This window comes from Geotrypetes seraphini, chromosome 4, assembly GCF_902459505.1.
Source record: "Geotrypetes seraphini chromosome 4, aGeoSer1.1, whole genome shotgun sequence".
Lineage (NCBI taxonomy): Eukaryota > Metazoa > Chordata > Amphibia > Gymnophiona > Dermophiidae > Geotrypetes > Geotrypetes seraphini.
The window spans coordinates 100,098,867-100,114,685 of NC_047087.1; the positions used below are offsets into that span (position 1 = coordinate 100,098,867).

At 45.4% G+C, this 15,819-nt stretch overlaps 1 protein-coding gene across 1 annotated transcript in view; it reads left to right on the top strand.

The window, feature by feature from the left end:
• LOC117359121 (butyrophilin-like protein 2) overlaps positions 1–15,819 on the top strand; it is a 37,128-nt gene that overhangs the window by 1,861 nt on the left and 19,448 nt on the right. The window contains exons 2-3 of the mRNA XM_033941314.1: positions 2,724–2,802; positions 9,371–9,703. Coding sequence (XP_033797205.1) covers positions 2,754–2,802; positions 9,371–9,703 — 382 coding nt within the window. The 5' untranslated portion in view covers positions 2,724–2,753. The remainder of the gene's footprint in view (positions 1–2,723; positions 2,803–9,370; positions 9,704–15,819) is intronic.

Here is a 15,819-nt window from a genome sequence, read left to right on the forward strand (position 1 = left end):
GAAAATATACATTAAGATTAGAAATAAGAAAGGTACTTGAAAAATTCCCTTACTGTCCCGAAGGCTCACAATCTAACTAAAGTACCTGGAGGGTAATAGAGAAGTGAAAAGTAGAGTTAGAGGAAAAATAAAAATAAAATAAACATTTTAACAAGACAGCATTGATCTAAATACTTTGGAAGGTAGAAGAGAGGAGAGAAAAGAATAGAAGTATGATGAAGTGATGAAGTGGAGCAAGTAAGTTTAGGAGGAGCATTAGAACTTTTCTGGGTGGCAGAGGAGGACCTCGTCCACTGGTGGGATTTGGGGATCTACAACAGCTCAGATACTTGAAGGTTTCAGTGGGGGGCATGGAAAACAGGATGGGGCAGGGCAAAATTTGTGCCCCTTCACTTTGGATTCAGCTCTTCCCCCATTCAATGTCTGGTTATGCAGCTGGTACAGAGGATGGACATGGGAGTTTGTTAAAGATAGAAGGAAGACAGGAGACTGGGAAGAGAGTGAGAGAGAGAGTGCAATGGGAGTGCTGGAGAGAGGTGGTGAGAGAGATGGGAAAAGCCCATATGTAGAAAGAGGTGAAAAGGAGACTAAGAACTAGTGAGTGAAAGAAAGGGAGAATGAAGGGCAATATCAGTATGAGTGGATACAGAGGCAGAGGAAAAAAAGGGAAAACACACATAAAAAGATCAATGTCAGACAGATGTAGAGATGAAGATGAGAGGAGAGGAGAGAAGAAATGGAAAGGGACATGGGAGAGAACTTGGAAGACTGACAAAGTGAAAAAAGAGATGGGGCCAAGATCAATTAGAAAAATAAAATATACAGACAAAGATGAAAAAGAACACTTATTTTCCATTTTTAAGGACTGGAATATATCGGCTTTGGGTCATGTGTTTCTTTTCTCTAGTATTTAATTGCTTACACAATAAACCTTTTGGGGGTTTTGATCTCAATTTTTATTTGCATATTTAAAAAAAAAAAAAATCTGTAGTTCTTTATTCCGGGGTCTTTCCCTAACCCAGGGGTAGGCAATTCCGGTCCTCGAGAGCCGCAGCCAGGTCAGGTTTTCAGGAAATCCACAATGAATATGTATGAGATGGATTTGCATGCACTGCCTCCTTGAGATGCAAATCTATCTTATGCATATTCATTGTGGATATCCTGAAAACCTGACCTGGCTGTGGCTCTTGAAGACTGGAATTGCCTGCCCTAGCCACTTTAGCCTGCTTGCCCTGAGATTGGTAGCATGTAATATTGCTATTATTTGGGTTTCTGCCAGGTACTTATGACCTGGATTGGCCGCCGTTGGAAACGGAATACTGAACCAGTGTGACTGTTCTTACGCAGTTACAAGTACATGATGATGGCTTTTTGCATTGGTGTACCTGTCAGGACCTATTCTTTTGCTTGTAATGTAGCTGCTCTTTGCTGTCCTCTACTCCCCCCCTGCTCCCCCCCACCGAAACTATTGCCTGAGGCTACCACATGGTTTACCTAATGATTAAACCAGCACTGGCAAGCTGGTGTTTACCGGGCAATATTCAACCTGCTGCAATTTGTACATGTTGGTCAATGCAGGCTGGTTTAGACCTGGATATTCAATGCTGGGTTTTACTTCCATTGCTTTCAATGGAAGTAAAACCCAGATGTCTTAATCCATCCTTCTTTTTCTGGAGCCTTATTGTACACTTCTCCCTCGTCATTCGCGGGGGATACCGGCAGAGCCGGAACGCGAATGCCGAAAAACCGCGATTATCCGACTCTGACCCACCCCCACCTCCCTGCCGCCTTCCCGGCCTTACCTGGTGGTCTAGAGGGCTTTCGGGGCAGGAGCGATCTTCCTACGCTCCTGCCCCGTGCAGATCGCCATGAGGAAATGGCTGTAGGGAGTTCCCGACGTAGTCTCGAGAGACTACGGGAACTCCCAGCAGCCATTTCCTCATGGCGATCTGCACGGGGCAGGAGCGTAGGAAGATCGCTCCTGCCCCGAAAGCCCTCTAGACCACCAGGTAAGGCCGGGAAGGCGGCAGGGAGGAAAAAAAGATGGATTTTTTTACATTAAGACTGTTTTTTTTTTTTTTATTTTCCCCCTCCCCAGAAAAAATCACGATTATATGAAACCACTAGTGCAGGAACCGCGAATGGGGAGGGGGAAGTGTAATCTTAAAATAGGGAAAATACTCAAGAGTACCTGATTACTATTCAATGTATTGCAAACCACTTTAGGTGAATTCTCTTCATGAAAAGTTGGATAATAAATCAAACCTATACTAATCTACGCACCTGGACTGCCCCACCACTGCCTGGGTTTTTGGTGGCGCTATTCAGATAACCCCTGCTGAATTAACCCCTTAGAGCACAGACTGTAAAAGACAGATATTCCGACTTATGCACCATTGACTTTGGATGTATCAATATCCTAGTAAATGATCATAATTCTTTCCATGCTCTTGGGAACATTAATTCTACTACAGGGATCCAGCAATGGAATTTTTTTATCCCTAATCCTTTCATGGTCTCCCTTCCCTAGTTTATTTTCTGCTGGGTAGCATCATAGGATGGCTGGGCCTGCTTGATGAGCCCCTCAATGTGTTTTATATGTTATGAATTTATATGTTACAATAAGCTTGAATCATGCAATCTGTGACATATCATTTTTGTTGTCCATAGAGTATAAATATTTTGTTATAACTAATGGAAGCTTTTTTTTTTTACCATTTTAGTTTTGCAAAAGGATTTTTTTTCTCCAGAGGATGGCGGCTTACCCTGTTTTCATCTTCCTCCTTTCTCTTCTTGGAATTGGTAAACTGAAGGAATAGATTGGGAATGAATTGTTTTATTTAATTGGAGTGGTGATTCAAGGACTAGAAACTGTTACCTTATGTTGCTGTATTATAAACTTAGAAGGCAATAGAATCATTCAGAAAATCTGGCATATGAATGTATCCAGTGGTGGGAGGGACAGAATTAGAAAGTCACAGAAACTGAGATCAAGGCCTCGGAGTCTTTAAATTGGATCCATTGTAGTATTTCTCATGCACAACTCTTTGGCCCAAAGTAATTTATACTTCATCAGAAAGGATTGGAGTAAAAACAAAGTTATTAACCTATGGTAGGTGTTGGAGCCTGGTATGGGAAACACTATCCGAACACTTTTCCAGAAGCCTTTGAATAGGCCTAGCATCCATAAGTTGTACTGCTGAGTAAGACCTCCTCAGCTAAAAGAATACAACTCCTTGGGGAAGTGAGTTGCTTGTGAGGATATGTCCTGCTGTTCTAGGAACAGAATGATGCAAAAGTGTTTTTTCTTTTTTGTTTTTTTCAGCCAAAACTGAATCTGTGGCTGAAATTTGCAACTTTGTTTTGGCCAGAACTAAAGCTGGCCCACTCCCCAACCAGGAATATCACTCACTCCCTCCATCCAACATTTTCACCACTGCCGCTCCCTCCCTCCCTCTCCCTCCATAGGCTGTCACTTTTGATACCACCCACCCTTGGACCAACCTTAGCACCTGGTGGTCTAGTGGCTAGTTAGGACAGCAGTGATCCCCAGTCACTCCTACACATCCTGTGTCCTCAGTCAAAATGACTGGCACAACTTCCAGTGACAGTCTTAAGAGATCGTGGCTGGAGGTCGTGGCAGCCATTTTGACATTGCTCCTGTCCATGCCAGTTCCAATTTGTAGTCATTCTCACCCATGCCAGTTCCAATCTCAAAATGGCTGCTGCGACCTACAGTGGCAATCTCACAAGACTGCTGCTGGAAGTCATGGCAGCCATTTTTACTTAGGACACAAGATGGGCAGGAGCACTGGGAGGGGGAGAGGGGGTGCAGGGAAGACAGCTACGAGGAGTTTGATTGGACCTGGTGGCTGGGGAAGACAGCCTATGGGTGGGCACAAGTGGAGTGGATGTGGCAGCAGTGGCCTATGGGTAGCAACAGCAGCCTGTTAGATACAGAAGCCAAAACTGAATCCCAAATTTGGTCAGCCTTTTGAAGTAAAGGCTGCTTTGTTTACCTCATTGGAATAACTACAAGACGGCATTGTATCTTCCAAAACAGACAATGTTTGTTTATTGTTAGTATAAAAACTTACAGTATTACAGCAGCAGAGACATATCAGAAAAATGTATTGTCAGTTCAGAATATGCAATGGAGAGAAGAACTTGCACCCATATGCTTAGCAGGGGGCTAGCAGATCCCCGTAGCATAAGTAAGTGAATCTCTCTAGCTCTACCTAGAATACACGTGTTTTTTATACAAAGCAATTCTTCCTTTGTTCCAAAAAAGTCCATCCCCGAATTCTGGTTATGTAATTCCCTATTGGTACATAAAATAATGTATAGCTAACTCCTCCTCTCAGTCCACGCCTCTCTCACCTCCACCCCCCCCCCCCTCCCCAGTAGGGTGGGGCCTTGCAGAAACAGAGAACTCTTGGTGAACTTTCTTTTTCCAGCGCTGAGATCACTTTATCATTTTGTAGATGCTAATTAGTGGTTTTACAATTCTGTGCATCTTGGGATGGTGTCCTTGTATGCTGAAAGTTGGCAAAGGTGACCTTTCAACAATCCAGCTGCTTGGTTCCCATAACTTGGTTCAGAGACAGGGAGCAAATGTTTTGGTACCAAGTTCTCTCATCTCGCTACACCCACATCGTCCTGCAGGGATCCTTGCTCATTATAAAAGTTTTATGGCTTTCCAGGGTGCCTGGCATATGAAGTCATACAGCACTGATAACAGTTCAGCAGAACCTTGGAGAAATATCCTCCCAGCAGGGAACGGAAACAAAAACGTTGTTAGCATTGCAAAGGCTGCAGGTGTTTACAGTCAGCAAGGTACAGGCTGGGCCTGGCTATGGGAAAATATAGGTCTGTAGTGTCCAGCATACACAAGTGAGGCCAGTATGTCCAGTTGAATCATCTGTATGTCCAGGTTATCCATGTCACTTTATTACTCCTATTACTACTATTTAACACTTCTGTAGTGCTGAAAGGTGTATGCAGCGCTCTACATTTTGACATTAACTAGTCAGTCCCTTCTCAGAATAGCTTACAATCTAATTTGGACAGACAGACATGACATAGAGGGTTGGGGATGCAGAACCCAAGGTGAGAAGAGTTAGGAGTTGAAAGCAGTCTCAAAGAAGTGGGCTTTTTAACTTGGGCTTGAACACTGCCAAAGATGGAGCCTGCTGTAGGGATTCAGTCAGTTTCTTCCAGGCATACAGTGCAGCAAGACAGAAAGGATGGAGTCTGGAGTTGGCAGAGGAAGAGAAGGGCACAGATAGGAGGGACTTACCTGTGAGTGGAGCTCGCGAGGGGGGGAGGGCGTAGGAGGAGAGAAGTGAAGAGAGATAATGAGGGGCAGCTGAGTGAAAGCATTTGTATGACAGTAAGAGGAGTTTGACTTGTATTTGGAGATGGATGGGAAGCCAATGAAGTGACTTTAGAAGAGGGGTAACATGAGTAAAGCAGCTCTCATGGAATATGAGTTCTGCAGCTGAATTCTGGATGGATTGGAGGGGAGAAAGATAGCAGAGCAGAAGACCTGAGAGTAGTGAGTTGCAGTAATCTAAGCATGAGGTGATGAGGGCGTGGATAAGGGCTTTAGTAATGTGCTCAGAGAGGAAAGTTCAGATTTTGTTAATATTATAGAGGAAGAAGCAGCAAGTTTTAGCAATATGTTGTATCTGTATGGGGAAGGAGAGAGGAGTCAAAGATGACCCTGAGATTGTGAGCAGACAAGACAGGGAGGATGAGAGTCTTGTCCTCAGAGACAGAACAGGGGAAGTGGAGAGGTGGGTTTAGGCAGGAAGATGAACAGCTCCGTTTTAGCCATAGTCAGGTTTAGATGGTAGCGAGACATCCAGGCAGCAGTGTCGGACAGATAGGCTAAGCCGCGGATCTGAGTTGCAGTAGAGGTAGATCTGGGAGTCATGGGAGGAGATCATTGTTCCAAGTGAGCAAGTGTAGATTGAGAAAAGAAGTGGTCCCAGGACAGAGCCTTAAGGTACACCAATTAACTAATGGACAGGTCAAGTTTCAAGTTTTATTAGTTTTAATATACCGACTATCGACATGCATCTAGCCGGTTTACAATGCTAAAAATTTAAAGGTTTAAAAAAATATATATAATATTTATAAGGGGGGAAGAGTGAACATTAAGGACAATTTACGAATACAAACTTAGACTTGAGAGTAAAGAGGGGAAGGGGGAGTCAATAAATGCATCATTAAAAACAGTAAAAGAACAGGGAAGAGGGGGGATATAACATCAGGACTGGGGTCTTTATTTATTTTAATTTTAAAAATGTATAATCCACTTACAACCTAAGCGGCCAACAAGTATACATACCAGGGCTGTGGAGTCGGAGTCTTGGAGTCGGAGGAAATTTTGGGTACCTGGAGTCGGAGTCAGAAGTACAAAAAACTGAGGAGTCGGAGTCGGAACATTTATCTACCGACTCCATTTTTGAACTTGGCATACCAATCACGAGCGATTCTTTCAGCTATAGCACCCACTATATACACAGCACAAATGTTGCGAGCAGCTTCTGCGGCCTTAGAACCTTGATTAAAAGCAAAAAGAAGGTGATGTCGAAAATGCTCATTTCTCTCAACTTGACATTCCATTTTAACGATCTGAAAATTAACCAGTGCTGTGGAGTCGGGAGTCGGAGGAAATTTTGGGTACCTGGAGCCGGAGTCGGAGTCTGAAGTACAAAAAACTGAGGAGTCGGAACATTTATCTACCGACTCCACAGCCCTGATACATACACAGTTCTGAACAAAGATATACAATAAACTTTAAACTACATTAATAGACCAATAAATAATAAAATCAGGAGAAACACCATCCATCAAACCTTGGGCTCCTTTTACAAAGGTGCGCTAGCGTTTTTAGTGCACACACAAGATTAGTGCGTGCTAGATGAAAAATTATCGCCCGCTTAAAGGAGGCGGTAGCGGCTAGCGTATGCGCTAAAACTACTAGCGCACCTTTGTAAAAGGAGCCCCTTGTTTTCCTTTCTTCTTCGAGGACATATTTTACTGTCCCATGTCCACATAAATTGTATAAATCAATTAAAGACTAAGACAAAGTAGTATGTCTTGAGTAACTTCCTAAACATTGACACGTTTTTACAAAATCGTATCACGCCAGACATCTCATTTCACCTGCCGCCATTTACTATGTTACTGTGTATAAATCGCAGTATTCATTTACACATGTAAGTGGCCATTTATGTGTATAAATAACCTCTGATAAAATACCAACCAACATCAGTGCATGACGCATATTTTTGCTGTGGGCCTGCACATTAGCAGAGTTTGAGTAAATGCTGTCAGCTGCTTCCCCAAATATTGTAATTCTTGTTATGTCCATCAAAAGTGAAAAAGCCTGATAATTCAGCCATTTCCGCCTGCAAGTACTTGCAAAATGTAGGCACAGGCATTTATACTTACCAGTTCTAGGGCTAGTACAAGTGATCATGCCTTAAATTAAGGTACATTATTGGCTCCTTATTCTAGTATTTTATAAATAAAAGCAGGTGCCAACTTTTTGCTATAGAATAGGCTTAAAATAGCATCTTTAAAGACAACTTTTATTAGGCACTCTGTTATAAAATTATTCTCCCAATGTCCAAGTTGTATGTTCGATTGGCTTTACTTTGAATACGTAAGCGCCAGTGACAGTGACAGTGTTGGCTTTAAGCAAACCTTCAGATGTGTGAGCCCTCCCCACCCTAGGATGGCTCAAGGCCTTTCCCACCCCCTCAAATATAGCATCTCCCCTTCACTTTTGTAGACAAGCATCTCCCCTTCCTTACTTTGTACTGTCTAGTATATTCCCTTCCCTATCTCTCCCCTCCCTCATTATGTCTGGGTCCTCCCCTTCCCTGCCTACCTTTATGGTGTCCAGCATTTCTCTCCTTCCCTATCTCCCCAACTCTGTGGTGTCCAGTCTTATACCATCCTTCTCCCAACGTGTCCAGCAACTTGCCTTCTCTTCTTTATCCCCTCTGGCATCGGCATGTCAGTCAGCTTTCCAACACAATGGTCAGTCATCACTCCTGATGTGGGACCTTTAGCTTATGTGCGTGCTCACAACTCAATGGGTCCCTCCCCTGAAACAGGAAGTTTGGAAGAGGCAGGAATCATCAGGCCTTGAACATGCACAGATTCTCAAGGTCCTGCATGGCTGTGATGAGTGTTGTGTTAGCAAGATGATTGACATGCTAGTGCTGCTGCAGAGGGATAAAGAAGGTAGGGAAGCCACTGAACACTGAGGGAGGATGGGGAGATGCTGAACATAGGCACATTGTTTGCTGTAACTATGCAAACCCCCTGAATTATGCCACCTAGGCCAATCTCTAGGCCCTAGTACCGTGTTTCCCTGAAAATAAGACAATGTCTTATATTAATTTTGGGTCCAAAAACACACTAGGGCTTATTTTCGGGGATGTCTTATTTTATTCATGTACAACGATCATCTCTCCCTTCCTCTCCACCACCCCAATTCTTCCTCTTTCCTTTCTCCCCCCCCCAAGTGTAGCATCTTTCCTCCCCTCTAACCCATTCCCCCCATGCAGCAGAACCTCACTGACCTTCCCACCCATCCCCTTGCACAGCATCTTTCCATCCTTCCCTCCCATCCCCCTACCAACCCTCCCACCACGAGACCAACATATCTTCGCTCCAAACAGCAGTGGCGGAAGGCTGCTTTGTGGCCTTCCCCGTGCTGCGCCACTGATGACATCATCAGTGATGCAGCAGAGGGAGCAGTGAAGTCGCCTATTCAGAGTACTGCTGCCGCTGCTGTTTAGAGGTATGTCGGTCTCATGGTGGGAGGGTCGATGGAGTTCTGCTGCGGAGGTGGATGGGAGGGAGGAATGGAAAGATGCTGCGCAAGGGGATGGGTGAGAGGGGAGGAAAGATGCTGCACATGGGGGAGAGAGAAAGTGCTGCTGCCAGCGAACCAGGTAGCACTATTGTCAGGGATGTAGTCGAGGACATTTGGGAGGGGCTTTGGGGATCGATCTAACTAGGGCTTATTTTTGGGGTAGGGCTTATATTAGGAGCACCTTTAAAAATCATGCTAGGGCTTATTTTCAGGGAAACATGGTAGTTGGGCTAGTCATTCATATATTCATTGATGCATCTCATCACTGAATTTCAGGCCCAGTATATCTTTCAAATTATTCTGTGGCTCAAAACTCTTCTAATCAACAGTCACAGGCAAGCAGGTTGCTGTTGACCAGTTGAAAGATGCCTCTCTTCCCTGTAGAGTCTCTAAAATTCCTTATTAGCTCATTAATTTTTTTCTCTCTCTATCTCTGAGTGAATTAATGCTGTGATCAAATTTTTGTAGGTGGATCAGAGGAGGTAAAAGCACGCCTCCACACCAATGTTGTCTTGCCATGCCAGTTCCCTTTCGTCCAGGGGCCAGAAAATGTGTTTATCTCATGGGAAAAGGAAGACAAAGAAGACATCATCGCAGTGCACAGCTTCCATGACAATACGGATCATCCTGAAGAACAGGCAGCCCAATACAGGGGAAGAACACGCTTGATAAAGGAATTTTCCAGAGGAGTAATATCCCTGGAATTGACAGAGGTGACTTCTTCAGATGCAGGAATGTACTTCTGCAAAGCAGCAAATCTAAATACCAGAGGCGACAAAAGGATTCTTCTAACTGTAGATGGTATGCTTTCTCTTAATGAGTTTCCATTGTTCTATTTATGTTTAGCTCACAACTTTTAATTTGTATCTCAAGGTGACTTACATTCATGTATAATAGATATGCATTTATTATGCATTTTCCTCTCCCTAATGTTAGTCAACAAAAAGCAAACAAGGAAAACAGTAGGAATGGACAATGGATAAAATAGTATTGTGTCAGGTCCCCTTTACTGTATATCGTGGACTGAAATAAACAAGCATTGTTTTTTCCTTAGCAAAGCAGCAGATGAATCCAGAGACCAATGGGATAGCTCACATCTACCAGCAGGTGGAGATAGAGAAACTGATTAACAGGTGTACTTATTTGCTGGCACTCCTCCTGTCTCATCAGTATTCTCTATCTCCCAGCAGGTTGAAGTCGCTATTCAACTAGCTCCTGGATTCTGGCTGTGACTGGAACTTTATTACCTCCTGTTGAGGTTTTCTCTTCAGTGAGACTGCCATTCTGTTTCTCCTGTTGAGATTTTTCTCTTCAGTGAGACAGGGGTGTCCAGCTAAACGGTGCCGGCTTTAGAGGTTACACTTGGGCCCCCCCTTGTCCCTGCCTCACCCTCCCTCCAATGATAGAGGGTTTAACTTGGTCTCTAATTTTTTTCTTCTTTCCCTTTTAAAAAAAAAAAAAAAGAGAGACCGCATTTGCTATGTATGATTCTGCCCTGTCTTTGGGCTCAGCCAGGGTCTACCGGCTCTGCAAGCCCTGTCCACCAGGTTGTGAGTATTTCTTTTTATGTTACATCGGTGGGTTATAATTTCTGGTGATGTTGGAGCTGGGTGTGTTAGTTTTTTGACGTTGTCTTAGAGCTGCGGGTTTTGTTGGTGATCTTATGTTTGGTGATTTGTGAAAACTGCAGTGGTGTGGTCACGTGGCTCAACCATGGGATGATTTATTTCTCAGAGGCTCCGCTTTGTTAAATTTCGATGTAACTGGACTTGTTCGATGGAGGGCTCCCTGCTGTTGCTAGGGAATGTACGTTTGTATATGCAATCTAGTTAATTTTGAAAATTTTTGAGCTCAGTTAAAAAAAAAAAAAAAAAAAATAGGGCCGGTGCCTTCCCGCGCGCGGGAGGTGCGAGCTTGTCTTCTTGCGTGGGCGGGGAAATATCCTGATTGTTATAGCCTGGTCACTTAGACTGCTGTTTGCACGGCGTATCCTGCAGCTGTGTTTAATTGCACTGCGGGTGACTGTTTATGGAGCCAGTGCCTTTCGGAGGCCCGGACGCCCGCGCTTGTGCTCCGACGCTGGCGGGAGCACCGTGGCGTCTTTGTTGTCTGTTTTGACATCTCTCCTCTCGCTGCGCTTTCTGCGAGCTCCCGATTGCTGGACATGGCCGCTTCTGCGAGTTGCAGTTGCCAGTAATGCGGCCATAGACTCTCTCCCAAGGCTGTTGTTTGGGCCTATCTGTTTTTTTTCGGGCATGGGAGCCGTCCTGACTGGCCAGAGGATGATGGAGAGGGGGTGACATGGTGTGCTTGGCTCCTGGGTTGCAGCTTGTTCCTGCACTGGACCGGCAGCAGCCAGATTGTCACTGACGGAGGTCAGCAACGGGGGGATATCCAGATCTGGGTTCGGATCTCTCCTCCTCTCTCCCGGGGTACCTGTCTGGTGCTTATGCAGTTTGTCTGCTTTCCTCTTCCTTGCACCTTCGAGCTGCGCGGCGGGGGTCTGCTAGCGCTATGGAAATTACTTTTTATCCTAGCGTATTAGGTTTTCCTGGTGAGATGCTACCTAAGGCTGGAGTGGGGTAGCCGGGTGGTGCCTTGCCTTTTTCTACGGGCAGGGCTAGGTTTTCTTATTTCAGGAGTGATGCAAGGTCCTGTGTGTTACTGGCTTCTATGCAGTCTTATGAGGCTACCATCTTCTCCTGCCGTAGGGGGCTGTACACCCTGTTTTTCCAGGTTGTTTGAGGGTTCATTTCACCTTGCAGTGACTCTCAGTAGGGGACACCAGGGCTATATGTCAGTTTGAATATTCCCTGACGTTTTTTCTTTTGGAATGGGTGTCTTATCTTTCAGACATCCGGGTCTGTCTACTTTTCCTAAGGGCACTCTTTCTTTGTTTCTGAGGGGGCCTGGACTGCGGATTTCCATGCTTATCATGCTGATTTCTTCTGTCACCATTTTCTCATGGCACATACTAGATAGGCCCCCCGACCAGATAAGACTTTTAACCAGGAGCCGGTTAACTATTCTATCAAACCCGCGGAGGACGCGCGCTATGTGGCTGATAGCCTCATCCCTGAAGCTCTCATTAGCGATGTGAGCTTTGTCTGATACCTATAAGGATGCTGTTGTTTTCCACGGGGCGGTAGATGCAGCCTCTTGATTGAGTCTAGTGCGTTTTCACTTTAACGGACATACGTATTTAGCTCATGTTGCATGGTGTTAGGACTGTTTTCATGGGTTCCAGTATATTCCTCTTTACATTGTGACACTTGATTTTTCCTAGGAGACTCTTCTTGCAGATCCGGCAGTCTCATCCGGACATTCCCTGACCTTCTGCACTTCATTCTGAGGAGATCTTGACTTCTTCCAATGTCTCTTCAGGCTTTCTCATGAGGGAGAAGACGCTGTACTGTCAGGTCAGGGGGGGTGTAGATTTTTCATGATGCTTGCATCTTTGCATCCTCCTCAGGTTTCCAGTTCATTCTTGGAGTCTCTATGTTTTGTGTTTCCCTTTTCAGTGTTCCTGGTCCTATTAACAAGAACAGAGCCAGTTCCCTGTATATAAACAGAAGCAAATGTTCCAATTTTATGGGATGTTCAGTTTTGTGCTAGAAACTTGCTTGTTTTTGGTTTTTTTTGGTACCTGTTTCTTACTGGCATTGATTATCTGCTAGCTTCCCCTCGTAGTCTATACCACAGTTCTTCAACCGCCGGTCCGCGGACCGGTGTCGGTCCGCAGAAAATTCCTGCCGGTCCGCACAGGACCGGCAAGATGGACCCGTTAAATTTTCTGCCCTGATGGTGTTTGCAGAAATCTTCTGATCCTCCCAGCCTCGGGCGATCAAGACAGGCGGTCATTCCCTCTGTGAGTCTCGCCTATGCGGAAACAGGAAGTTGAAACAAAATAGGCGGGACTCAGAGAGGGAAGGTCCCGACGTTTGCAGCCTGTCTTGATCGCTGCCCCTGCTGAATCGCCGAAGAGGGCCGCGGGGAAAGTGCAGGCAGAGAGAAGATGGTCAGCGTGCGCGGGGAAGTCAGCGTGTCGATTGGGGCCATCAGCAGCGTTTGTGCTGAGTCTGCCCACGTGCAGGATGCGGCGGGTAGGGGCCTCCGACTCGTCTTGGGTGGCTGGGCCTGCGGTGCAAAGCTGTTTTTGCCGGCTTGGGGGGGGGGTCGCGAATGTGCAGGGCACAGCAGGAGTAAGATCATGGGGAGCCTTCAACAGTGGCTGTCTCCTCTCCTAGCAGCTCTGTACTTACCAGGGCAGTGATTCACTTTGGCAACTTCCCTTTTCCTCAGAGGCGGCAACGGACCCAAGGCTGCCTAAGGAAATCACTGCTGCAGGCAAGTACTGAGAGCTGCTGGAAGGAGAGGAAGCCACTGTTGGAGGCTGGGAAGCTGATGGATAAAGGGAGAGCTGCTACTGCACCTGGAGAGAGGTAGAAAGAGAGATGCTGCTGGGAGGGGAAGAGGGAAAGAGATGGGAAGAGAGCTACTGTTGGATAGGGGGGGAGGAGGGAAGGGAGAAGGTAAAAAGGAAGGAAACAGCTGGCAGGGAGATTAGAGGAGGGAAAGGGGAGAGACAGGAATGAGAAAGTAGAGAGAGATTGATGCTGGAAATGGGGTCAGCAGAGAAATGAAAGAGGGATAAAGATGCTAGATCTGGTGTAGGAGAGATAAAAATGAAGAAAGCAGTGAAGCTGGAATGAATGATGTAAAAAGGAGAGAGGAGGCACAGGCTGGATGGAAAGGGGAGAGGGGCATAGAAAGAAGTCAGATACATATGGAAGGGGGAGAGGCCAGACAGTGGATGGAATGGGCAGATGCTGGAAGGAAGAGTGGAAAGAAGATGAAAGCAGAGACCACAAAAGGTAGAAAAAAATCATTTTATTTCTATTTTGTCATTACAATATATCAGATTTGAAATATATATCCTGCTAGAGACATAACTGGGGACTGCAAAGCCTAACACTATTCCTGTCATGTGTGACTGCAGTATTCTGTTAGCATGATATTTCTGTGTAGCATTCTGTAATAATTTGGCTTGTTCAGTTTTCTTGATGGTAGAGGGGATATATGTGAAGGGGAGACAGGGGTTTTGTTGGTCCTTGTTCTGAATATTTATATTTATGGTCAAATATATTTTATTGAGCAAGCAAGAACACAACATAGTAACACAAAGTACAGAAACAGCTCAAAATTTTGAAATAGTCCCCAAAAGAACCACCCCCCCCAAACCCCCCCAAACCCCCCTCCCCACCATACCCACCCCTGGGTCCTCCTTCGAAACACAAATTAACAAAGAATTGAATAACAAACTATACAAAAGAGGCACAAAAGGAAAGTACAAACAAAGCATCAATTAAGTATCCGGCTACGAGCCAGAGGGGTCAAAGTATTCCAGAAAGGTTCCCAAGTGGTCTGGAAAAGACGACCTTGTCGAGAAGCCAAGTCAGTCACATCTCTTCGCTCCCACATCAAAAGAGCGATCATGCGGCTCCTCCAAAGGGAATAGTCCGGCGCCTCAGCTTCAAGCCATTTCAGCAGGATGCATTTCAAGGCGATCAGGATAGACCACTTGAGGAAAGCTGCAACTCCCTTGGAACGTGGAAAGTAGTGAGGAACAGTCCCAAATAAAAGCAAAGGGGAACTGTGAACAGTAACATGCCAAATAGACTCCACAAAAGCAAATATAGCAGTCCAAAAAAGTTGTATCTGAGGACAAGTCCAGAACATGTGGCCTAAGCTGGCTTCCGGAGCCTGACAACGAAGACAGGCTGCGTGGGGACGGAAGTGAGCCAAATAAGCCCTTTTAGGAGAAATATATAAACGAAAAATCAATTTAAAATGTTGCTCCCAAAAGGTAGTGTATTCACGAAAAGCAGGCAGTCGCCGGACAGCCTGAAGGAGGATATCAGAAGGCAAATCAACAGCAAGATCACCGGACCAAGCATCTCGCAGCTTAGAATGGTCAAACAAAGGGCATTCATCCTTCAAGTGGCGGTGATGAAACGTGAGAGGGACCGGTTGTTGAGAACCAAGGGTAAAGGCCGTGGACAAAGTCTCATGACAAGCGGCCTTCAAGGAGCTAGAAGGTAAGGAAGAGATATAATGATGAATTTGCATGTAAGCAAAATAGTCAGTAGCAGGGAGATCAAATTCAGCTCGCAACTGAGCAAAAGATTTAGTGGCGCCTTCATCATTAACCAAGTGAAATAGATAATGAATGCCCCTTGTTTCCCACCGAGCAAAGCTCGGCCCATCAATCCCAGGTAAGAAAGAACCATTGAAACGAATAGGAAGGAAGGGAGAGACAGAAGGAGAAAGAGTGTGAAATTTACAGACCCAACGCCAAACCTTCCTTAAGGGTCGATGTAAAACTTTCATAGAAAGAGACTCAGGTTCTGAAGAAGGAACAGAATGAAGATAAGCACTGAAATGAGTAGAAGAAAAGCAGGAAAGTTCCAGAGCTGAGTTAGTAAATGCCGAAGTACCCCTAAAGAGATCATTAATATGCCTCATTCCACAACCAACTGTCAAATAGCGGAGATTCAATAATCCCAAGCCACCCCTATACCAGGGAGTCGCCGCCCGCTTATAAGGCAAGCGAGGCCTCTTCCCTGCCCAAAGAAATTTCTGGACCAGTCGTTCCAATCGGCGCTCGTCACGAAACGTCAAATAAAGGGGAAGGACCTGAAAAACATAAAGCCAACAGGGGACCAGCAGCATGTTGTACAGGTGTACTCGACCCAAAAGTGAGAAAGGAAGAGACTCCCAAAGGTGCAACCTATTTTGTAACGTTTGAAACAACGGGGTTACATTCAGCCGGTACAAACTAGATAAGTCTAGCGGAATATTAACCCCCAAGTACCGCAAAGAAGAATCTGCCCAACGAAGAGGGAAGACACCCCGCC